Source organism: Capra hircus, chromosome 22 (genome assembly GCF_001704415.2).
Source record: "Capra hircus breed San Clemente chromosome 22, ASM170441v1, whole genome shotgun sequence".
NCBI classification, from domain to species: domain Eukaryota; kingdom Metazoa; phylum Chordata; class Mammalia; order Artiodactyla; family Bovidae; genus Capra; species Capra hircus.
Window position 1 is genome coordinate 58,797,869 of NC_030829.1, and position 22,963 is coordinate 58,820,831.

At 66.0% G+C, this 22,963-nt stretch overlaps 1 protein-coding gene across 4 annotated transcripts in view; it reads left to right on the plus strand.

Annotated features, from left to right (window-relative positions):
• Positions 1-22,963, plus strand: part of IQSEC1 (IQ motif and Sec7 domain 1) — a 136,881-nt gene that overhangs the window by 101,640 nt on the left and 12,278 nt on the right. For all 4 annotated transcript variants that reach the window (XM_018067213.1, XM_018067212.1, XM_018067214.1 and 1 more), the window contains exons 2-9: positions 5,653-5,947; positions 10,138-11,369; positions 15,269-15,430; positions 16,983-17,105; positions 18,267-18,433; positions 21,484-21,623; positions 21,990-22,019; positions 22,784-22,909. In XM_018067213.1, the coding sequence (XP_017922702.1) occupies positions 5,653-5,947; positions 10,138-11,369; positions 15,269-15,430; positions 16,983-17,105; positions 18,267-18,433; positions 21,484-21,623; positions 21,990-22,019; positions 22,784-22,909 (2,275 nt within the window). The remainder of the gene's footprint in view (positions 1-5,652; positions 5,948-10,137; positions 11,370-15,268; positions 15,431-16,982; positions 17,106-18,266; positions 18,434-21,483; positions 21,624-21,989; positions 22,020-22,783; positions 22,910-22,963) is intronic.

Here is a 22,963-nt window from a genome sequence, read left to right on the forward strand (position 1 = left end):
ACATACTTCCTCTCTGCTGCCAGGTGGCAGGTGCGCCCGATGGGGATCCGGTCCCCTGCACGCGTGACCCAGCGACTCAGCTTCACCACCCTACGCTCCTTGTCTGCGGAAGGGACAGTGGCCCAGCGTGCCTGGGGTGGCGGTTGGGTTACAGGCCATGTAAGTTAATCATCCAATACAGTACCCGCATACCCCGAGGTTTTACAGGGAGACTTGCTGTGTGTGTGTGTGTGTGTGTGTGTGAGCTGTTCAAGCTCAGCGGGTGTGAGTGTGGGCTCTGATCTCGTGAGCTGCGTGTCTCGGGACGGGCCAGCCTCTCTGTGCCCTTGAGCTGTGTCAGCGGTCGCGGGGACTAAGCCCGGAGTCCGTAAACATTGTTTCTGTTCTGGCATCATCAGTGCTGGGGGCAGCAGCGGGTCCCTGCTTCTGCCCACAGCCTCCTCAGACCAGCGTTTTTCTTAAGAAAAGTCATTCATGACCTCACAGGCCATAATTAGAGATGTCCCCATGGCCACGGGCCCCCTGCCTGACTCACTCACCAGCTGGAGTGGGGATGTGGCATCTCAGCCTTGGAGCCGGGCCCCTTCCGGGGACCGCCCCACCCCCTGGCCCGGCAGCCCCTTCAGGAGCGTTTACAGCTCCGGCCATGGGTGGTGTCCTCAGGAGGCCCGTCCAGCAGTCAGGGCGGGTGACCCTGGCACCTGCCCCTCCCGCCTCTCACTACTGGGACCTGCAGGCGGGGCCCTCTCGGTCAGAGAACTGGAGACCACGCTTAGAAAGCACTTTTCACGAGCCGAGGGCTTTCTGAAGGCTGCCTCCGTGTACTGACGTCAGTCCGTCAGTGCCAGGGGGTCCTTCTGCCTCACCTCCAACAGGGGTCTGCCTTGCTGCGGCTTGCACACCTCCAGGGACAGGCAGTTCAGCCACGCGAGAGCATCCTTCCTCGAGCTGGGTGACGCGGGTCTCAGATGTGTCCCCCCGGAGCCATCTGCCCTGTCCTCTGCCATGGCCGCCGGCCTCAGGTCATCGCTGGCCGCGCGCTCCAGCCCTCGGTGGGAGGTGGCCGCGTGCCGTCGTAGGTGTTGCCACGTGGCCCCAGCCGCCGTCCGTGGTGGCCCTGCGGGAGGCGGTGCTCACGGGCCTGCAGGAGCGAGTCAGGGACGGGTCGGTGCTGTCTGCCCAGGCTCACGGGAAAAGGTGGGGGCGAGCGCCCTGGCCTTTGGAACCCACCTGGAGCTTCGGACAGTCTTCCCTGTGAGCCGACACCTGTGGTGGACAGCAGGTCTAGGGCTGTTCTGGCTTCTCACTCCGCGTCACTGACTGGCTTCGCAGCCTGTATTAAACTCCCATCAGCTGGAAAGGTCCCCTCACTGTTTTTCACAAGAACTTCCATCAAGCCAGACGTTCGCCCCGCCCCCCGGCCCACCGTCTTAAGTTGTTTCCATTATATTGATGTGTAATTTATGTAAATCAGTCCCTTGTTGACAGGCATTTAGATGATTTCCAAGTTTCTACAATCAGATACAGCACAGCAGTGGAATTCCTTGCATGCACCTCTGCGTGTTGGCCTTGCTTCCTTCGTGAGACTCTCTGGGAAAGGGAGGCCAGATCAGAAGCGTCTACCCAGAGCGCTGGCCGCAGCCCTGACTCTCCCAGGAACTCTGAACGGTCGGGGAACAGCAGGGGTGTGTGTGGGGCCCGCCCAACCCTCGATCTGCACGTGGCCCAGGGTCTGCGTGTGCTCTTGAATCCCTGTGTGCAGCCAAGGGCCGACTCTGGAGCGCCCAGTCGTGGCCGACGGACAGAAGCTTCCCCGGGAGAGGGGGTTCCTGGGTGGTGGGAGGTGGAGCTCCCGCTGGGCGAGCACCATGGTGAGGAAGAGGTGTTCGGGGCTGCTGGGGGCTGGGCCAGCGGCCTGTGTCCCTGGGGCAGGCCGCCCTGGGCATCCAGAGCTGAGGGCTGGCCAGGACAGAGGGGCCTGAGTCATTACCTCCGTGGATTCAGCTCCAGCATCTGGAGGGTTGCAGTTTGATGACCAGGTCTAGCTGGTGCCCTGAAAAACAGGCCAGCGTGCTTGTCAGCACCCGGGGTTCCCCCGTGAACATGGCTTTGTGCTCACCAGGGCTGTGGCTCGGGTTAGGAAGCCCCCTGGGGGTCTAGCGTGTGCCGCTTCTCTTCGGGGTCAGGAAGGAGTGATGTTCTCTGGCTCAGGATGGTGCGTGCTCTGCTTGCTTCTGTCCGGTCGTTCACTGGAGGGCAGTGTGCCGTGCTGGTCACAGTGGTGTGGCCTGGCCACTTCTTATCAGGACGGTTCGAGGATTTGACTTTTGAGGTATGCAAAGGCCGCCACATCACACAACTCAAGCGGACACTGTTCACGTGGAGTCGCCAGGACTTGGGGACGAAGAGAGGGCATGGCGCCATGGAGTGGACGTAGGGGAGGGGCTGGCCGGTGACTCAGCTCAGGACTCCGGCTCAGCCTCTGCGAGGGGACGGGGACCATCAACGGGTTAGGTGTGGGGCAGGCAGGTTGTGCATTGAGGGTGGCGCACGTCAGAAGCCGCACTCTGGGGCCGGCGGGCCTCCCCGACCCTGTTGGTCGGGTGCACGTGCCGGCACTCGGGGAGCGTAGCCAGCAGAGCAGCCAAGCGCCCTGTGCGCTCACAGAGCCTGGGCACCGACGTGGGCGGCAGGCAGCACAGGGAAAGCCCGGGGCACGCGCAACGGTGCGCGGCGGGTCGGCGCTGCCAAAGTGCTGAGTGAGGGGTTAGGAATGCTGTGGGGAGGGAGGCGTGAGCGGTGGGGGCCTCCTCGGAAGGTGGCATTGAGCAAAGACCCCGGGGTGGTGATGGCGTGGAGCGGGCTGAGTTGTAAGACATGGAACAGCGGTCCAGGCAGGGGAACAGCCGGTGCGAAGGCCCCGAGGCAGGGGAGTGCCTGGCGCCTTTGAGAAGAGCAGAATGTCCCTGCGGGCCAGACCCCAGTGAGGATGGAACAGCTTGGGGAGGCTGGAACACCGCCGGGAGGGGCCATGGCGAGGCCAGGCCTGGAGGGCAGTGTCTCCACACTCAGTGTGATGGGTGGGGGGCACTTGGTGTGCCCCCTCCTTTTGTTGGGATTGGTCTGGCTGCTGTGAGGAGGAGAGGCGGGGGGCTGGGTGAGAATCCAGGGACCCGCCCTGGCCGCCCGGACGTCCTGAGAGGTGGGCAGGTGGGTGTGTTCTGGGAGGTCGGACTCACAGGTTTCTGCCACGTGTCTGTTTGTCCATGACGGAGACCTGGCCTCTACCCCGAGCATCTTCAGGAGCCTGCTGGGCTGAGACGGTCAGGAGCTGGGTCACGGACCGAGCAGGAACCCTGGGCTGGCCCAGGCCCACAAAGGCCCCCCGCATCCGTGGCAGATCGGAGCGCCCCTCCCAAAGGGGCTCCAGCCTCCTCCAGCGGGAGTGCCGCGTGCATGTTGCGCCCATGAGCCAAGCCAGACAGGAGGCTCATGCCCTGCACAGGGTCCAGGGGCAGCTGCCTGCCCCTCTCTCCTCAGCACCCTCTGCCTCAAACAGGCCACAGGGGGCGGGAGGAACGCCCTTCCCCCCATGCAGATCACTCAAGACCAAGTGAGTGCAGGCTGGGGAAGGGGCTGAGTCCCTTGCCCCGTGAGGGTGGACACCCTTCTTTGCCTGGGGGGTGTTGGTGCTGGGGGAGGGTCCCAGCCCCTGCCCGGCCCTGCGCAGCACCTGCCCATCACCACCATGGCTTCTGCAGCCTCGGCGCTCAGGGACTATGTAAAATCCTGATGAGCTGAGCCCTGGCCGCTTCTCTGCGAGGACACGGTTGCATTTGCTGTCTCCCTCTTCTCGGGAGACAGAGCGGCTCTGATGGAAGGGTGTCCAGTAGGGACGCATGTGGAGCGGGTCCTGGGGTCTCAGGGAGGGGGGCAGGGGGAGTCTCCCATCAGCCACGTACGGCTCAGGGGGCCCGTTGCCTGGGGCCCCCGACCTTCTGCCCCCACCCCTCCCGCCGTCAGTCCAGGGCTGTCTCGGGACGCGCCTGGCCTGCCCCACATGGGCCCCTGAGGTCCCGAGGAAGCTTCTGCCAGTGACTGCCGGACGGCCGGGGTGCTAGGCCTGGGGTCAGGCCTTAGGCGAGCGGGAGCCCCTGACTCATGGCTACATCGGGGGCTGGCACCCGGGGCTCTTCCCCAGGAGAGGACCCTCATCACCCTCCACTGCTGGGCTGCAGGCTTTGCCGTAGGAAACCCACCGAGCGTCCCTGCGGGCAGAGTGGAAGGCTGGCACTATTCTTAGATGGCCAGCCTGACAGCACGCGCCGACTTGGCAGCAGGCGGGAGAGGCGCCTTGGGCACGGGTGCCTGTGGCTGGGCCGCGCTAGCCCCTCCCCCGGGAGGCAGCCGATGGCCTCACTTTCCATGGCAGGCAGAGCTGGGCAGGTGGGCCGGGCACAGGCTGCTGATTGCAGGGCTGTGAAGATGGGACCCTGGAGGAAGGACCGCCTGCAGCTCATGGGGCTCTATGCCCTTCCCTCCCCTGGGCCACTTCCCGAGGGACCGCCACGCAGGCCCCAGGGATGCCAGGATGCCCCGAGGGGCGGGGGTGGCCAGCACTGCTGAAGAGGCTGCCCGGAGGTCCCAGAACCTCAGCTGCACGTTCGTTCGCCATCTCTGGGCTCACTTCTGGGGTCGCGAGTGCGGGGTGAGTAACCACGCCCCCCGTGCCCTCACCAGGCACTTGGAAAGTTGAGGGGTGCACACAGGCCTGCGGACCAGGGCAGTGGGGTCGTGGAAGCCCCCCGTCCTGGGCTCTAGCCCCAACGCACCCATACTCTAGCTGTGTGACCTCAGGCAGAGCTGGCGCCGTGCGGGCGCCAGTCTGTTCTCCCAGAGATGGGAGTGAGAAGTTGGTCCTCGCAGACTGGCTTTAAGAGTTCGAGAAGACGCTCTGTGTCCGCTTCCAGGCCGGTGGTCGCCGGCAGCGCAGATGGGGCGGCAGCTTCAGCACTTGCTTCCCCGTGGCTCACAAGCGCGGTGCTGAGAGCTGGGTACAGGGTGGCCGTGTGTGTGTGTGTCCTGATCTTGGATCAGGCCCCCGTGACCTCGTTTTACCTCCATCACGTCCTCAAAGCCTATTTCCAGATACACGCTCTGAGCAGTTAGGGCTTGGAGCTTGCGGGTGTTGGTGGGGAGGGACACGCTCAGCCCATAACAGCACCCCCACGATGCCTGACCCCGCAGGCATGCAGCGAGGAGTCACTCTGTTCATTGTTGGTCAAAAAGGAAAAAAAGGACTTAATCCTGGCAGTGGGAGTGAAGGAGTGAGGGGGTGGGACCCGCCGGCTGTCAGTGGGCGTCCCGGGCACAGCCTGCTCTGTGGGGGCCCGTCGTGGGGCTCGGTGGAAGGGGAGCAGGTCCGTCAGGGCAGGGTGTCGGTTGTAGGGGGCAGGGGTGTGTGTGTGGGGGTGCGGTACAGCCAAAGCAGGGCCTCCGTGAGGGGAGGGGAGCCTTAGGGAGGCATGAAGCAGGGGTGGCTGTGGGCCCCGGGGGTCCACCCAGGGGAGGGCGGGGTGTGGGCCAGACACCTGCCTGTGGGGCCCAGGGCTGCGGTCTCCCCCTCACCTCCGGTCTGTGCTCTCTCCGCAGCGTTGAGGGCGAGGCCCCCAGCAGCGAGCCTGGCACGTCGCTGGACAGCCCCTCCGCCTACCACCAGGGGCCCTTGGCGCCCGGCTCGGGCCTGAGCCCGGAGCCCTACGAGCACGCGCCGGGTGGTGCCTATGGGCTGTACGCGGGGCCGCCTGGGCAGCAGCAGCGCGCGCGCAGGCCCCGGCTGCAGCACTCGACGTCCATCCTGCGCAAGCAGGCCGAGGAGGAGGCCATCAAGCGCTCGCGGTCCCTCTCCGAGAGCTATGAGCTCTCCTCCGACCTGCAGGACAAGCAGGTGGGCGCTGGCCACGCGGGGGCAGGGGGGGCGGGGCCGGGGCGAGGTGGGGCGGGGGCAGGGGCGGGGGCCCACCCTGAGCACTCAAGGCTGGGCACCAGGCAGGGGTTGTTCTCCAGGATGGAGGCCTCTGCCTCACCCCGGGCCCTCGTGGTCTCCTCCGGACTCCAGGAGGAACCGGAGGGAGCGAGCGGACGCGGGATGTTCTGTCCGACCTCGGCCTCTGCCCACTTCCTGCTCCCCCCCGCAGCGGGGCTCCGGGCCGTGCTGTCCGACAGCGCACGGGTTGCACACGGTGGTGGCCACTGAGGTCCCGGGGTCCAGGAGAGGCCTGGACCTTCCGGGGTCTGCAGGAGGGGGAGGGGAGGTCAGTCCACAGCAGAAACAGCACGTCCTCTGGGCAGCAGGGAGGCCAGGCCGCTCGTCCCACCCGTTGGTTTGCAGTTCCGTGTGTTCTGGGGGGACGTTGTCTCCTTCCAGGCTGTGCCTCCTCCCCAGGGACTTGGCCCAGAGCCCCCCACGGAGTTGGCACCCGTGTACACAGCAAGGGGCGTGCCCGGCCTGCCCACTTGGCCTCCTGGCCCCGCCACCCGCTGGCGTTTGGCCGTGTGGTCAGGTCTCCAGCAGGGGCCTCTGTTCCACTTCTCAGCTGCACCCAGATCTAAAGTAGATCAGAACAGTTTATAGCAACAGACTATAGCAGGACTGTGGAAACAGAAGAGAGAAGGGTTAGGCAGAGGCCGTGGAGGTAATAATGAGCCTCTCCTGGCCTTAACGTGACCACAGCTGTCCAGCTTTTCCCTCGCACGTTAGCCCAGTGCCTGCCGTATGGCAGACCCCGTGCCGGTCGCTGGGGAGTCACCGGGGAACGGGGTGTGGCCACAGCCCTCGGGCGGACGCCGTGGTCCAGGACAGGTTAGCCGCGGAGACACAGGTTGACTGCAGAGCAGGGGTGACTGAACCCAGAGGATGAAGGAAGGGGAGGCGGGCCGGGTGCCTGTGGGAGGAGGCGGCCCAGGTGGGGTGCCAAGGCCCCTTGGAGCCAAGTAACTGCGGCCAGGGCCTTCCAGGAGAAGCTGACAGCAGGTGCAGTGGCCCTAGGTGGGCAAGCTTGCCGGAAAGGGCGGCCAGGATGAGGTGGGGCCAGGGCGGTGACAGGGCCACTGGGCGTCCGGCTCCCTGCTGAGCCTCCTGGCAGTCGAGGCGAAACTAGTGACGGTGGGGGGCGGGATTACACGGGAATTCCCTGGCGGAAGCAAGGTACCTGGTTCCGTGAGGGCTTGGAGCCTGGGCGGCACAGAGCCGCGTTTCAGTGGCAGGAGCCCAGTGCAGTGGCTGCTGGCCCCCGGCCTCCTCGTCTCCTGTGGCTCCCCTTGGCGGGAGGCCCAGCCTCGGGGCTCCTTGTCCTGTCTCGTCTCAGAGCCTCTGTCCCCCTGCACAGCGGGCAGCTTCTGGGGCCTGTCTGTAGGCAGGACGGGGGGTCGAGTGAAGGTGACACCTGTTAGGTGAGTGCAGACGGCTTGGGCTCCCCCCTGCGCCCCAGTCGGCACTCAGACGGGGCCTCGGGGCAGCTCTGACCCAGAAGGGGAACGCCCCAGTGGGCTGAGTGCGTGCGGGCCTGGGTTGGTGTGTCCCAGGGGAGGCCAGTAGGCGGGCCAGGGAGCTTAGGAGCAGCGTAGAGCCCAAGCTTGCCCCCTAACGCCACTCCCGCCCCTGCCCCGACCTGGGGGGCTGGCTCAGCCCAAGGTGTTGCTGCTGCATCCGCGAGGCCTAGGATCAGCAGGACAGGAGGGGCCGTGGATCACGCTCTGGCCTGTGCGGGGCCCCCACCCCCCACCAAGCAGACCCGAGGGACTCAGAGCCCAAGTCTCGGGGCAGAGGAGGGAGGGCTCCCTGGAGCCCAGGCGTGGGCCTCTGTCGGCCCCGAGCGCTCTCAGAGCTGCGCTTCCAAACCCAGGAAGCAGACGCCGCTCGCAGATGTGGAAGTGAGGTCATCCCTTTGGACTTGGTTCAGTGGCTCCAGGGCAATAGAAAACACAGACCCGCCCTGACTGCCTCCAGGCCCAGCCGGGCTGTGAGATGCGGTTTTGATCCTCGCCCCTCCCCTCCGCTCCCGACTCCTCTCCTGAGGGGGGCCCCTCTGCCACCCCACCTTTCTGTAGGGCTGGCACGTCCGTGTCTGGGGGAGCTGGTGTCCCTCATGACAACTGGGACCCACACGCACCCCCAGTGAGGCTCCGAGCCCTCCCACCCCCGCCCGTACCCTCCCCGCCTGCGCCACCCCCCCCCACCCAGGGCTCCGGGCAGCCGTCGCCTCCCCTTGGCTGCAGCCTAGTTCCCTCGGCGTCTGCCTGGCTTTGTCCCCTGAGCTGGTGCCCCATCTGTTCTGCACAGACCCCGCCTCTCGAGGGCAAGGCCATGCCGTCCTCACGGAGGGGACTGGGGCTCTGACCCTGGGGTGTGAACACTTCCTGCCGAGGACTGGAGGCCTTCCCCCCACCCCCATGTCAGGGGCTTGGTGGGCCAGCCCACTCCTCATCCCGAGTCCTCTTTGCTTTCGGAAAGCGGGCTCTGGCCTCACCCCAGAGCGAGGCATGGGGAGTGGCCCTCGGGACCGTCCTCAGGCCTGGGGCCAGCGGGCTCCGGAGGTGCACACACCTCGCAGGAGAGTCCCAACGCCCTGCCCGCCTATGGCGTGGGCCCGCTGTCAGCCTCCCGGAGGGTGCCCTGGGATCTAGAGGCCTGCAGGGGTGTGTCGGGTCTCTTCTCTGAGGCTCAGTTTTCCCATCTGTACAGGAGCATGTGCGGGGGCCCCACAAGCTGTCCACCCTCCCAGGAGTGCAGTGGAGCCTCCTCCGCCCCTTGCTGAGGGTCTGTCTCGCCTGTGTCTGTGAGGCCCGTGGCCTCTCGCTGGCCCATGAGGCTGGTCTGATGGGCCCAAGGGGCCGCGGGTCCAGGCTTCTCAGAGTCAGTCTGCAGACAAGGGCCCAGGCCCACGGCCGGCGCTCAGTGCTCAGGGCCGACTCGGGTCTTGCGCTGGTCTCCTGGCCTGCCCCCGCCACAGTATCCTTGTCTCTCAAGGGGCGGCCTGCAATCTCCTGCAGCAGCTCCAAGTTTCATTCAACTGCACGGCCCCGGTGCCCGGGGCAAAGGCTGCTGCGGACAGAAAAGTCTGGGGAACCACCGCCCTTGAAAGGCTCTGAAAAGTCCTGCAGGGAGCGCGGGCCTTTACTGCAACTCACCGCTCCTCTGCCTCCCTGAGTCTGGGAGCGTGTGGGCACGGCCCCCGGCGGGTTCCTGGGTCTAGGCGCCCTGCGGGCACGGCCCCCGGTGGGTTCCTGGGTCTGGGAGCGTGTGGGCACGGCCCCCGGCGGGTTCCTGGGTCTAGGAGCCCTGTGGGCACGGCCCCCGGCGGGTTCCTGGGTCTAGGCGCCCTGTGGGCACAGCCCCCGGTGGGTTCCTGGGTCTGGGAGCCCTGTGGGCATGGCCCCCGGTGGGTTCCTGGGTCTGGGAGCGTGTGGGCACGGCCCCCGGCGGATTCCTGGGTCTAGGCGCCCTGTGGGCACGGCCCCCGGCGGGTTCCTGGGTCTAGGAGCCCTGTGGGCACGGCCCCCGGCGGGTTCCTGGGTCTGGGAGCGTGTGGGCATGGCCCCCGGCGGGTTCCTGGGTCTAGGAGCCCTGTGGGTATGGCCCCCAGTGGGTTCCTGGGTCTAATAGCCCTGTGGGTATGGCCCCCAGTGGGTTCCTGGGTCTAATAGCCCTGTGGGTATGGCCCCCAGCGGGTTCCTGGGTCTGGGAGCCCTGTGGGCATGGCCCCCAGCGGGTTCCTGGGTCTGGGAGCCCTGTGGGCATGGCCCCTGGTGGGTTCCTGGGTCTGGGAGCCCTGTGGGCACGGCCCCCGGCGGGTTCCTGGGTCTAGGCGCCCTGTGGGTACAGCCCCCGGCGGGTTCCTGGGTCAAGGAGTGTGTGGGCATGGCCCCTGGCCGGTTCCTGGGTCTGGTAGCGTGTGGGCACAGCCCCTGATGGGTTCCTGGGTCTTAGCCCTGTGGGTATGATCCCCAGCGGGTTCCTGGGTCTAGGAGCCCTGTGGGCACGGCCTCCGGTGGGTTCCTGGGTCTGGGAGTGTGTGGGCACAGTCTGCCCTCCGGACCAGGCCGGGCCATGCTCACGCTCCTCTCCCTCCCCCGCAGGTGGAGATGCTGGAACGGAAGTATGGGGGCCGCCTCGTGACCCGGCATGCGGCCCGCACCATCCAGACGGCCTTCCGCCAGTACCAGATGAACAAGAACTTCGAGCGGCTGCGCAGCTCCATGTCTGAGAAGCGCCTGTCCCGCCGCATCGTGCTGTCCAACATGCGGGTGCAGCTGTCCTTCGAGGGGCCCGAGAAGGCGCACAGCTCCTTCTTCGAGGGCAAGCAGGTCTCGGTGACCGACGGGGACTCCCCGCTGGGCTCCCTGGGGCCGGCGGAGTGCGGGGACCTGGGCCCGCCGCCCCCACCCGCCCTGCAGGCCCCTGCACCCGCCGGCGACTTCGCCGACGCCATCACGGAGCTGGAGGACGCCTTCTCGCGGCAGGTGAAGTCGCTGGCCGAGTCCATCGACGATGCACTCAACTGCCGCAGCCTGCACGCTGTGGAGGGGGCGCCTGCGCCCGCCGCCGAGCCCTCGTCGGGCCTACACGGCGCGGCCGAGCAGCGCCGGCTGGATGAGATGACCGCCTCGTACAGCGACGTCACCCTGTACATCGATGAGGACGAGCTGTCGCCGCCGCCGCCTGCAGTGCAGGCCGGGTGCCGGCCGTCCAGCGGTGAGTCGGACCTGCGGCTGCGGGCCGGAGCCGCCGCCCAGGACTACTGGGCGCTGGCCCACAAGGACGACCAGGGGGACACGGACACCAGCTGCCGGAGCACGCCGTCGCTGGAGCCGCGGGCGCGCGTGGAGCACCTGCCGCTGCTCACCATCGAGCCGCCCAGCGACAGCTCCGCCGACCTCAGCGACCGCTCTGACCGCAGCTCGCTCAAGAGGCAGGGCGCCTACGAGCGTGGCCTGGGCGGGCCGCAGGGCAGCCCCAAGCACGGCCCCCACGGGCCCCCCAGGGGCCTCCCCCGGGAGGAGCCGGAGCCACGGGCCCGGCCGCCGCGGCCCCTGGACGCCCACCTGGCCATCAACGGCTCGGCCAACCGGCAGAGCAAGTCCGAGTCGGACTATTCTGACGGCGACAACGACAGCCTCAACAGCACGTCCAACTCCAATGACACCATCAACTGCAGCTCGGAGTCCTCGTCCCGCGACAGCCTGCGCGAGCAGACGCTCAGCAAGCAGACGTACCACAAGGAGGCCCGCAACAGCTGGGACTCGCCCGCCTTCAGCAACGACGTCATCCGCAAGCGGCACTACCGCATCGGCCTCAACCTCTTCAACAAGTGAGTGCCCCTGCCGCCGCCCGGCCTGGGGCCCGGGGTGGTGGGCCGCGGGGGCCTTGGAGCAGGGCCGGGTCTGCGTCCACGTGGGCTGGTCAGGGAGGAGGACCCAGGCGGGCCCGACACCCGGCAGGACGTGTACGTTGGGTCTGTGGCGAGGCCGCCGTGCGGGGCTCTGGGCAGAGCAGGTCTAGGGCGGGAGGCTGGTGTTTAACACAGACTATTCTTAGCGTGGCTGAAAATAGCCCTCCCTTGGAGGGGACGCTGGCGGCTCTGACTGCAAAACCTCAGGCCTCTCCTCTCTGGATATGGTGTTGCTGGACTCCGGCCTGCTGCTGGCTCCTCCGGGGGGCGGGAGGGACGTGGAGGGGATGTGGCCAGCCTGCCCGGTGGCTGCTGACCCACGTCCACTGTGAGCCCCCCACTTCCTCTTCCAGATGGCAGTGGGGGGACTTGGGGGTTACCCACTGCCCAGCTGGGCAGGCAGAGAGGCCTGTCCTGAAGGGCAGCTGTGGGGAACCGTGGGATCACACCCAGGCCCCTGGGGGGGGGCATCCCTGGTCCTCGATTGGCTGAGACCGCACATCCCAGAGCCGTCATGGGCACCCGGGGAGCCCTCGAGACTCTGTCTGCCCCCAGGCTGCGGCTGGAGCGCTGCATGAGTGGGGAGGCCGCCCTGCACTCTGTCCCAGGAGCCCGCCCACCTGCTCTGGGCCCCGCCAGTCCCAGGGCGCCTCAGACCCTCCCGGGGGAGGCTGGGGTGACCTGGGGGCCCCCGCGCTCGCCTCATCCCCAGCAGGTGTCGTGTCCTGACCTGGGAGTCCCAGCCGGGCAGACAGGTGGGGTCCAGAAGAGCTGCCTGCCTGGACCAAGCACCTTGGTCTCTGGACTCCTGGCGCTGCCGCGGGCCACATACAAGCCTCCCCACACGCGTCTGTGTGCGTGACTCTGGTCCTCCCGCTTCCTCTCTGTGTGTCCTCATGGGTGCAACCCCCGCAGTGGCCTTGTCCGTGTGAGTCACGGGGTGTGAGCTGGAGATGAGCCCGTGTGGAAGGAGCTCAGAGAGTGCCGGGCACAGAGTCCGGCCCGTGCCTCCCTGCCGTCCCCTTGGCCCCTGCAGACGTCCGCAGGCCACGCACACTGTCCTGCTCTGACGCTGCCACGCGCTTTGCTGCTGGTGGCCGGACCCAGGGACGTCCAGTGGCTGTTCGTTGAAGTGGAGCCTGCAGCTGGACATGGGGACCCGTCTCCAGCCTCGTCTCCCTCCCCAGTCCAAGCGAAGAGATAGTATCTCCTGCTTCACTTTGGGTTTGCCTGCCTGCTGCTTAGGTGGAGCATCCGTATGTGTGTCTTTTGGCCATTTTGGTTTTTCCTTCTACAGAATGCTTATTCTTATTTTTTGCCTATTTTTCTGTTATTTCTTTTCGATTTCCTTAGTTCATTTCAGTTTAGTTCAGTTGCTCAGTCATGTCCGACTCTTGGCAACCCCACGGACTGCAGCACGCCAGGCCTCCCCGTCCATCACCAATTCCCAAAGTTCACTCAAACTCATGTCCATTGAGTCGGTGATGCCATCCAACCCTCTCATCCTCTGTTGTCCCCTTCTCTCCCCTTCAATCTTTCCCAGTATCGGGGTCTTTTCAAATGAGTCAGCTCTTTGCATCAGGTATCCAAAGAATTGGAATTTCAGCTTCAACATCAGTCTTTCCAATGAACACCCAGGACTGATCTCCTTTAGGATGGACTGGTTGGATCTACTAGCAGTCCAAGGGACTCTCGAGAGTCTTCCCCAACACCACAGTTCAAAAGCATCAATTCTTCGGCGCTCAGCCTTCTTCACAGTCCAACTCTCACATCCGTACGTGACCACTGGAAAAACCATAGCTTTGACTAGACAGACCTTTATTGGCAAAGTAATGTCTCTGCGTTTTGGTATGCTGACCAGGTTGGTTTGATTTCCTAGTGGCTCTTTATACATGGTGGATGCTGACTCTGTGGAATTACAGAAATGTCTTCCTGTCACTGGCTGCCTCTTTGTTAAACTTCTGAAGTGAAATCCGCATACTATAAGATCTGTCCTTATAAAGTGTCTAGTTCAGCGGTTCTTAAGTATACATCTTTTAACTTTGTTTATGCTTTGTTGGTTTAACAGAAGTTACTCATTCTTTTTTACACTTTTTTCTCATTGAGATGTGGTTGACCCATGACCCAGCTTCAAGCACAGAAGGCAGCTCTCTTTGGGTGCTACTTTGTTCTTTTTGTGTTTTCTTTGAAGAGACTCCAGCCCAGGTCATCTCATAGGTTTGAGATATTTTCCTCAGGACTGTTGCAGTTCTGTTTTATATCCTTTAGCACGTCTGCCTGACGTTTGGTTTGGAGAATGGTACCCGGTGAGGAGTGTAGCTTTTATTATTCGGTGGAAGTTAGCTGGTTGTTCACAGTTTATTGAATTGTCGTCTGTCCTTTCTCTGTTGACTTGAAGTTCCTTGTGACTCCTCCGTGAGCGGGGTCTGTGCTGGGATCCCGCCCCTTCCTTGGCAGATACTCATGGAACAGCTCGTGCAGGCTGGCCCTTTGCTGGGGGCCTGGCCGCATCCGTGAACAGGATCAAAGATCCTCGCGAAGCTCCCTCCACGCTCGTGGTCAGGGGCTCTGTTTTTCCCTGTGCCCACGTCAGGCTTTTGGTTTTACATGCTTTCTTAGGGCAGAAACCCCTCTTTTGTCCTTTTAAACAGCGGTCTTGGCTCTTGTTGGCAGTTACTCTTCCACACCGATTGTGGAATCAGCTCGTTAAGGCTGTGGAAACCCCTGGAGGACTTTTCACTGCAGCCTTTGTGACTGGGGGGCCTCAGTCCTTTGCAAGTCGAGGGGCAGAGGTGAGGCCGGGCCGCAGGGGGTGTTTTAGTTCAGTTTGCCAGTGACCACAGTCCGTGCAGCTGCCCGGCTGGGCCCACTGCAGGGGCTCAGTGGCCGGTCCCAGGACAGGCCTGCAGCTGCAGAGCGCGCTGTCGAGGGTGCAGCCTCGCCCACAGGGAGGCAGTGTCACCCGTCCCCGCATCAGCACCCGTGGCCGGGCGGGAACGGGGACCCTGGGCCACCCCTTCTGCGCCAGGACCCAGCAGGTCACTCCCTGCCAAGCTCAGGTGCAAGGCTGGGGTCATGTGGCCACCCGGGGTACAGAGAGCGGGGTCCCCTCACAGCTGGAGGCCGGCCCGCACGTAGGAGTCTGCAGGGCCTACCGTCAGCGTGCGGCCACAGGGAGCCCCGGCTCTGACCGCCACGCCCCCAGAGTGCCCCTCAGGGGCTCTGGGCCTGTCCAAGGCTCCTGTTTCCCTGCCCTATTTCTTATGATCACGGGCACCTTCCCGTGAGGTCAGCCAAGCTGGCACCAGGCCCCGAGGTCCGGGCCGAGGGAGTGGCCTGCGGGCTCACTGCCTGGGCCCCAGGGGTCCCCCGGGTCCCGGGGCAAGTGGACGCCCAGCCCCTTCCCGGGCCTCCAACCGCAGTGGGAGCTGGCTCTGGGCCTCCGTGTCCTCCGGTGGCGTGGAGGTTTGTCGTAATCCTTCAGGCACTCACCTGCTGTGCGCCGCATTCCAGGCACCGCCCATGTTAACACACCCGTCCCGCAAGGGTGGTCAGGCTCCTGGGCAGCGGGGGGCGGCGTGGGGGCTGAGCCGCTGTGGGGGTCCTCGGGGTGTCGGCCATCCAGCCTGTCCTCGGGCGGCCAGCGCGTGCTGGACGGGGCCGCTGTGTACGCCCCTCACTGGCCCAGGCTGGACACGGGGCCTGGATGGTCCCAGTGCCCCGGGTGGTGGACTCAGGCTGGGACAGGACCAGGTGCTGCGGAGGCGGAGGGGGGCGGGGGCAGACACGCCCAGCTGAGCCCGTCTCTCGTCCCCCAGGAAGCCCGAGAAGGGCGTCCAGTACCTCATCGAGCGCGGCTTTGTGCCCGACACGCCGGTGGGGGTGGCCCACTTCCTGCTGCAGCGCAAGGGCCTGAGCCGGCAGATGATCGGCGAGTTCCTGGGCAACCGGCAGAAGCAGTTCAACCGCGATGTGCTCGAGTGAGTGGCCCGCCTCTCCCCTGGACGCACGGGACCCCGGGCTCCTCCAGTGGGGCGGGGGCCCCGCTGTCTGTTCCCCTGGACGCACGGGACCCCGGGCTCCTCAAGTGGGGCGGGGACCCCGCTGTCTGTTCCCCAGACCCACACAGACCCCAAGCAACTCCAGCCCCGTCCAGCAGGGCCGGCCCCAGCCCTGGTCCCGCGGCCTCCGTGCTGCTGTCCTGGGTGCGGCGTGGGCAGCCGGCTGAGCTCAGGCCCCATCCTCCTCCCTCTCCTGCTGGGAGATGGGCTGATGGCCCACCAGGCTGGCGGCCCCAGACCCTGCAGAAGAAGGGGTTTCTGGCCCCTGGGAACGGCTGGCAGGGTTGAGAAGGCTTGCCTGCACATGCCTGCACCCCCGTCCCCCCCAGACTGTCCCGAGAGGAGTGGCTCCATGTCTGGGGCCCATGGCCACTGGGCGGGCGCTGTTACAGGCCCTGTCCTCACTCCACCCGCAGGGGTGTTAGGGGTCCGTAGCCCCCTCCACAGACGAGGAGCCAGGGCCAGCAGTAGGTGGCTCAGAGCGGGTGCCCTTGGCCAGGACCTGGGGCATGGCTCCAGGCCTGCCGTGGGCACATTGCCCACCCAGGCCCTGCACGGGATGGACGACCTGGCCGGTGCACCGGGCACAGGGTCCCAGCACACACGCAGCTCTGCACCCCGTGACGCGCCGGCACCCTGGAGAGGCAGCTGTGCCCCCTGGGCTGCCCCCCCCCACAGCCCAGCACATACGCAGCTCTGCACCCCGTGACGCGCCAGCACCCTGGAGAGGCAGCTGTGCCCCCTGGGCTGCCCCCCCACAGCCCCTCCGCTCCAGCCTCTCCAGTAGTGTGGTTGTTGCCCCCTCCCCTTTGAAACCAGGGAGGACCCATCCAAGGAGAGCTGACTAGCTCCTCCATGAGTGGGGCCGAAGACGACCATCCAGCCCAGCCCCTGGCCTGCAGCTAGCCCTTAACCCACCCCCACCCCAACTCCTCCGAGCTGCTGCTGGTCCGTAGGAAATCCGGGCATTGTTCTCCTTAGATCAGAAAATAGCGGCAGCCTCAGGAAGTAGCAAGACCCCCCCCTCCCCGCCCCCGCCCCCGCCCCCGCCGCCCCCAGGCATCCTCCTCGAAGGCTGGTCAGCAGACCTTCCCGTGGGGCCCCATCTGCTCCTTGCTCCAATGGCTGAGAGTGCTTGGAGCATCGCCCCAGTGGACGAGGTCCTTGGGAGTGGACACCGGGACCTCTGCAGCCCCGCTGGGTGGTCGCTCGAGGGTCCCTGGTGCAGACCCACCTTCTCTGCTCAGGGGTCCCAGTCAGGCTGGGGCAGGTCCATGGCCAGAGTCCCCTGCCCCCTGAGGCCTCCCCAGCTCTGCCTTCCTTGCGGGTCAGCAGATGGGAATGGCACCACCCCTCTGGACACCCCTCAGGAACCCCTGGGAGAGCCTCCCTCCGGGCCTCCCTGCTCTGAGCCCTCGGCCCCCGGCGGGAGGGGGCAGGGTCGCTGACCGGCCGCGGGCTCTCGTTCCAGCTGCGTGGTGGACGAGATGGACTTCTCCGCCATGGAGCTGGACGAGGCCCTGAGGAAGTTCCAGGCACACATCCGGGTGCAGGGGGAGGCGCAGAAGGTGGAGCGGCTGATCGAGGCTTTCAGGTGCGGGCCAGGCCGGCAGGGAAGGGGCCCCACTCAGAGGCCGGGGCCCCGAGGGCAGAATCCTCCTTCAGGGCAGGGGGCCCCTTCTGAGTGCCAGGCACCATGCGGCCCAGTGCTGGAGCCAGGGCCTCAGACGCTGGCTCCCAAATCCATCAGCGTCGTTGCAGGGCAGACTCCCAGAGACACAGAGAGCCTGGTTCTGACACACGCACCCTGTACTGGCTGTGTGACCTTTTGCTGGTTACTTAACCTCTCTGTGCTTCAGTCCCCACCGGCAGAGGGGGATGATGATGCCAGCTACCCTGGAGTGGCAGGGCAGGTAAACCACTCGGGATGTGTGGGCGCGTTTAGCCCAGCGCCTGGCACCCCAGAGAGCCTGTGATCGAGGCCAGCTGTCCCTGCAGCCCTCCTGCACGCCGGGATGGTGCACACTGCTGTGTAGGGGCTCCGGGCCCCACGCTGGGTGTGGGAGGCCCAGCCCCCTGGTCTCTGCATGGGTGAGAAGAGACCCCAGGCCCTGGGAGGGGAGCAGTCAGACACTTCCATCCAGGAGGGCTTCCTGGAGAGGGACGAGAACACTGAAGCCCAGGCTGTCTAAGCTCTGACGGCTGCGGCCTGCGAGCTTAAGTTGCCGAACTCCTCCTAGTTCCTCTTCTCCATCCCTGCCCCAACCACCCAGCCCTCCACAAGGGCGCCAGGGGAGGGGGCTTTGGGAAGGCGTGGGGGCGTATTGGAGGCCGTGTGTTAGCAAGGCTGCCACAGCAGCGGGGGACTGAAACTAGCCGGAGGTGGGCCACCCTCTGACCTGGAGCCCTAGGCTCCTGTTACCTGAGGGCCCCGGGGCAAGTCCGTCCCCACCTGGGCGGGGTGGAGGGCACACCACGCCTTTAGGGCACAGCCTGCCAGCAGCCAGCAGTCCGAGGGGGCCCAGGGGTGTGGTCCTCAGCCCTGAGCAGCCGCCATCCAGGTGGGGCGCAGGGAGTTTGACTCCTGTGGCAAGCAAACGGGCAGACGGTCAGGGCCAGCTCTGCTGGTCGGAGGTCCCCATGTACAGACACAGAGGCTCTGAGACGAGTGACCAGCCTCGGGTGTTGGGACCGCTGGTGGGCGAGGGGGGGCTGGCCTCCTGCCCCGGCTGAAGTGCCCCCCGCCCCGCCCCAGCCAGCGGTACTGCATCTGCAACCCCGGGGTGGTGCGGCAGTTCCGGAACCCCGACACCATCTTCATCCTGGCCTTTGCCATCATCCTGCTCAACACCGACATGTACAGCCCCAACGTCAAGCCCGAGCGCAAGATGAAGCTGGAGGACTTCGTCAAGAACCTCCGCGGTGAGCCGCCCCGGCCTCGCCAGCTCAGGGTGGGGGCAGCCCGTCCCGAGGGTGATGTGAGGCCTGGTCTCAGAGCGACCGCAGGGTTTGGGCCCAGGCCGGTTGCAGGGCCAGAGGGCGGAGGGACCGCAGGCCGGGTGCCGGGCGCCCGGTGCCTCCGAGCACTGCCCATCCCCAGCCTCCGGTCTGGCCTCCATGGCGGCCCTGTGGCCCTGTCGCCCATGGGAAAGCTGGCTGTGAGCTGCGTGCTCCTGGTGACCCTTCGGGGGCTCCGGTTCCTCCTCCCTCAGCCATGGGACTGGGGCCTCTGCTGTGTGGGAAACGAGCCCAGAGGCTCGAGGAAGACGGGGCTGCTGGGACACACACCTGCCGGCCGGCCACCCTCACGTCCGTGACCTCGAGGCTCGTGCACCTGTGTGCTCCGCCGTCCAGCATGACGGCGAGGGGCGGCTGTGTCCCCCTAATTCCCAGGTTGGGGGCCGAGCACCCCAGAACCAGGAGAGCAAGCTGCCTGGCTGTGTCTTGGGAGCCTGGGCCGTTCCCACCGATGACCTCTTGTCTTCAAGCCAGGGACCCCAGGGTTTCTGCCCCGCCTTCCTGAGCTTTGAAGGTTCAGAGGGAGGACCCACCCGAGGTCACGCAGCAAGTGAGAGCTGGAGGGGGCAGGAGTTCCAAGGCCAGGCCAGCACTTCCGCACAAAGCGCACGCCCAGCTCCTTCGTCTTAGGGGAAGGTGTCCCCATGCCACCACACACACTGGACACAGCTTTTCTCTGGCATCGCCCAGCGCCCAGCAGGCCCAGTAGCCAGGTCCAGTAGCCGGCGGCTCTGGGAGTCCCAGGAGAGGCAGGAGAGGGGCCTGGACACCTGACGAGCTGTGTTTTGCTTTTACTGATATTTGTCTCTGTTTTTAAGTATGAGCGTGTATGCATAGGCTTACTCTCCCACGCGTTTGAGTCTCGGCTGCGCTGGGCGTGCTGCTCCGCGCGGGCGCGCTCTAGCTGTGGTGCGGGCTGCTTAGCGTGGTGGCCTCTCGTGGCGGCTCACGGGCTGCGGGCACGCGGGCTTCCGTGGTGGCGGCTCACGGGCTGCGGGCACGCGGGCTTCCGTCGTGGCGGCTCACGGGCTGCGGGCACGCGGGCTTCCGTGGTGGCGGCTCACGGGCTGCGGGCACGCGGGCTTCCGTCGTGGCGGCTCACGGGCTGCGGGCACGCGGGCTTCCGTCGTGGCGGCTCACGGGCTGCGGGCACGCGGGCTTCCGTCGTGGCGGCTCACGGGCTCTAGAGCGCGGGCTCAGGAGTCGGGCTGCACGGGCTTCGCTGCGCAGCAGCACGTGGGATCTGCCAGGACCAGGGCCCGAACCTGTGTCTCCTACATGAGCAGATGGACTGTTAGCCACCGCACCACCAGGAAGGTCCCTTACATTTGTATTTTGGATGGGTCCTATCTTCACATGGTTTAGAAGCCAGAGAGTCACATGACCCAGGAGTCACCCTGCTTGGAATGAGTCGGAAACTCCCCTCTGCACAGAAACCCACGATTCACAGTTGCCCAAACCAGGAAGCCCCCCAGCTGCCCTTCAGTAGGTGCAGGAGCCGTGGTCCATCCAGACCGCAGACTGTTACTCAGCGCTGCAAAAAAACGAGCTGCCGCGTCTGGAAAAGATGGAGGATCCTTAGGTGAACATTGCCAAGTGAAGGCAGCGCTTCTGCAAAGCCTGCGCGGGGTCTGACTCCAGCTGCGCCGCGTCCCGCGGGGGCGAGGCTGGGGAGACAGGACTCCGGTGGTGGGCGGGGGCGGCAGGGATGCGGAGGGGCCCCGAGAGTGTTCAGGGTGGGGGACAGTCTCTGTGTGGTGGTGTCACGGTGAACACGAGTCGCTGCACGTCTGTCCAGACCTGGGGATGGACACCGCCACGCGGGAACCCGTGCATGACCTGTGGCCTCTGGCGACTGGGGCGCGTCCGAGTAGGTTTCTCCAGTTGTAGCGAACACACCGCTCTGATGGGGCTGCTGACTGTGGGGGAGCCGGGATGTGCTTTCCGCTTAATTTTGCTATGAACAGGAATCTGTCCAGAAAGACCCGGGAAGCGCAGAAGGTCCTCCGCAGGGCCCCTCCCAGCCCCAGAGGTTGTGCGCCGGCGCTGAGTCCTGCTCTGCCTCCCAGAGCTTCCCCGGGAGCTGGTGCAGACATGCGCAGTTGGCTTCCCCTGCCACTTGGCACCTCACTCTAGGGTTGAGGCCCAGCCGTAAATCTAAGGGCCTTTGCCGCGTCTGCTCACCTCGATTTTGCGGACACACAGTCCTCCCTGCCCTGGCGTCCTCACAAGGGCCACTCGACCCGTCCCCCACCAGGCGCAAGGGTTTGTTCCCTTCTCTGCAACCTGGAGGCAGAACCGTGATGCGTATCACATCCCAGGGGCCAGACCCCTGAAGGCGTGCAGCGCACCTGAGGTGCGGGCGTCAGGCAGGGGACAGGCAAGTCTGAACGTCCCCCAGAGGACCGAGCCGTCCCACTGCTGCACGCCACCCTAGGAGCCTGCGGACCGAGGCCTGGGGCTCGAATCTCTCCTGAGCTGGGCGGGGTCTTTCCGGTACCACTTCCAGGGCCGTGTAGCAGAAAAGGCATGAGCGTGTCAGGGCGACCAGGGTTCAAGTCCCAGAAATGAGACAGCAGCCACTCAGAACCACTGAGCTGTCCGAGAGGGAGGAGGCTTGAGCTGCTCTTGTCCCTGTGAGGTCGCTGCGCTCTGGGGGCCCTGTGTCGTGGGGGAGGGCTCCTGGCTCAGAGAGGTTCAGTGTCAGGCTGACAAGGGGCCAGATGAGGACGTGGGCCCGCCCCCCAGCACTGCAGCCGGGATCGAGCAAGGCAGTGTTTACAGAGCCGCCCGAGCGTGGCTGGAAGACCCCTCCTCGGGAAGCCGGGGCAGAGCTTGCCCGGAGCTAGAGCTGGGGTTCTGTCATGGGCAGGACCCGTCCAGCAGCTGTGGGCTGGGAGGGACATGGTTCAGATGTGGTGCCCCGGGGTGAGCCGGCCGCTGTCCGCTCGCAGGCGTGGACGACGGGGAGGACATCCCCCGTGAGATGCTCGTCGGGATCTACGAGCGGATCCGGAAGCGGGAGCTGAAGACCAACGAGGACCACGTGTCGCAGGTGCAGAAGGTGGAGAAGCTCATCGTGGGCAAGAAGCCGGTAGGTGGTCTGCGCCCACCGCGGGGGGCGGCACCACCCGGGCACCCAGGAGCCCCCAGCCCCACGACCCCAGGCCAGTCCCTGATGCCTCTGGAGCCTGGTTCCTCCGGTCAGGACTGGTGACTTACATCACCCTTAGGGCTGTCTAAGCGGCTTCCCTCTGGGTCCCTCCGAAGAGAGCCTGAGGCCTTGTTTTAGCCAGCGGCTGAGACTGTGCACTGGCCCCCTGGTGCCCTGGGCTCCCCTCGAGCCCGCTGGGGGCGCCGGGCAGGTGCCACGGGAGGGGTGTCCCCGGGGTCTCCACCAGGGCCCGGAGCGCGTGTGGGGCGTTAACCTCTTGTTGTTTGTTCCCCGATTCTCCTGTAGATCGGATCCCTGCACCACGGGCTCGGCTGTGTGAGTGCCCCCCGCCTCCCCTTCTGTGTTCCCCGCGAGCCCCCGGCCCCCAGACCCTCCGCCCCGACTGCCCGGGTCACTCTCCGCAGCAGTGAGATGTTCGCTTGCCACAGTTCTCCCCTCCTCGGACCTCGGCGGCCCCGCAGGGAGGGCCGTGCTGTCGGGCTCAAAGCAGATGGTCTCCGTGCATCTCGTCTGGGCCTGGTCGAGCTTGTCCCCAGGCCCCGAGACCCTGCGCCTGAACCAATGGCCTTGGGGTGGCGTTGAGGCCTCCCGCCCTCCCCCTGCCCACCTGGCCCGGGCCTGCCTCCCCAGTCCCTTCTGCTGGCCGCCAGGTCAGGGCCCAGGACCCCTGTCACTCGTGTGACCCAGCCCCCCTGGCCCCACGCCCTGCCGTCCTGTCTCCCGCCCCTGACGGCGTCAAGCTGGGCCCACGTGCCCTCCCATGTCCCTGAGGCTGGCCGAGCTTGGCCCTGGAGAGCCATGTGTGCAGAAGGCGGGACCACGCCCTTGGGGTGGTGACTGCTGGCTCGGGTCCCCACATGGCCCCCCAGACTCAGATGGCGGGCTTGAGATCCTTCAGGACAGAGGGCCCGGGGTCTGGGGGCTCAGGCTGCACGTGTCGGGCGCTTCGGAGGCTCCCCTGGGCACCTGCCCCACGCCCTGCTCTCGGCACCAGGAGGGTGGTCTCCGTGGAACAGGGCCCGCGGGCTGCGGCGGGGCATCCTGGCCGGGGTGCGGGCTGACGCGGCCCCTCCACACAGGTGCTGTCGCTGCCGCACCGCCGCCTCGTCTGCTACTGCCGGCTCTTCGAGGTTCCGGACCCGAACAAGCCCCAGAAGCTTGGGCTGCACCAGCGCGAAATCTTCCTGTTCAACGATCTCCTGGTGGTATGTGGGCCCGCGGGCGCAGGGCTGGGTGCGCAGACCCCCGCCTCCTCCAGG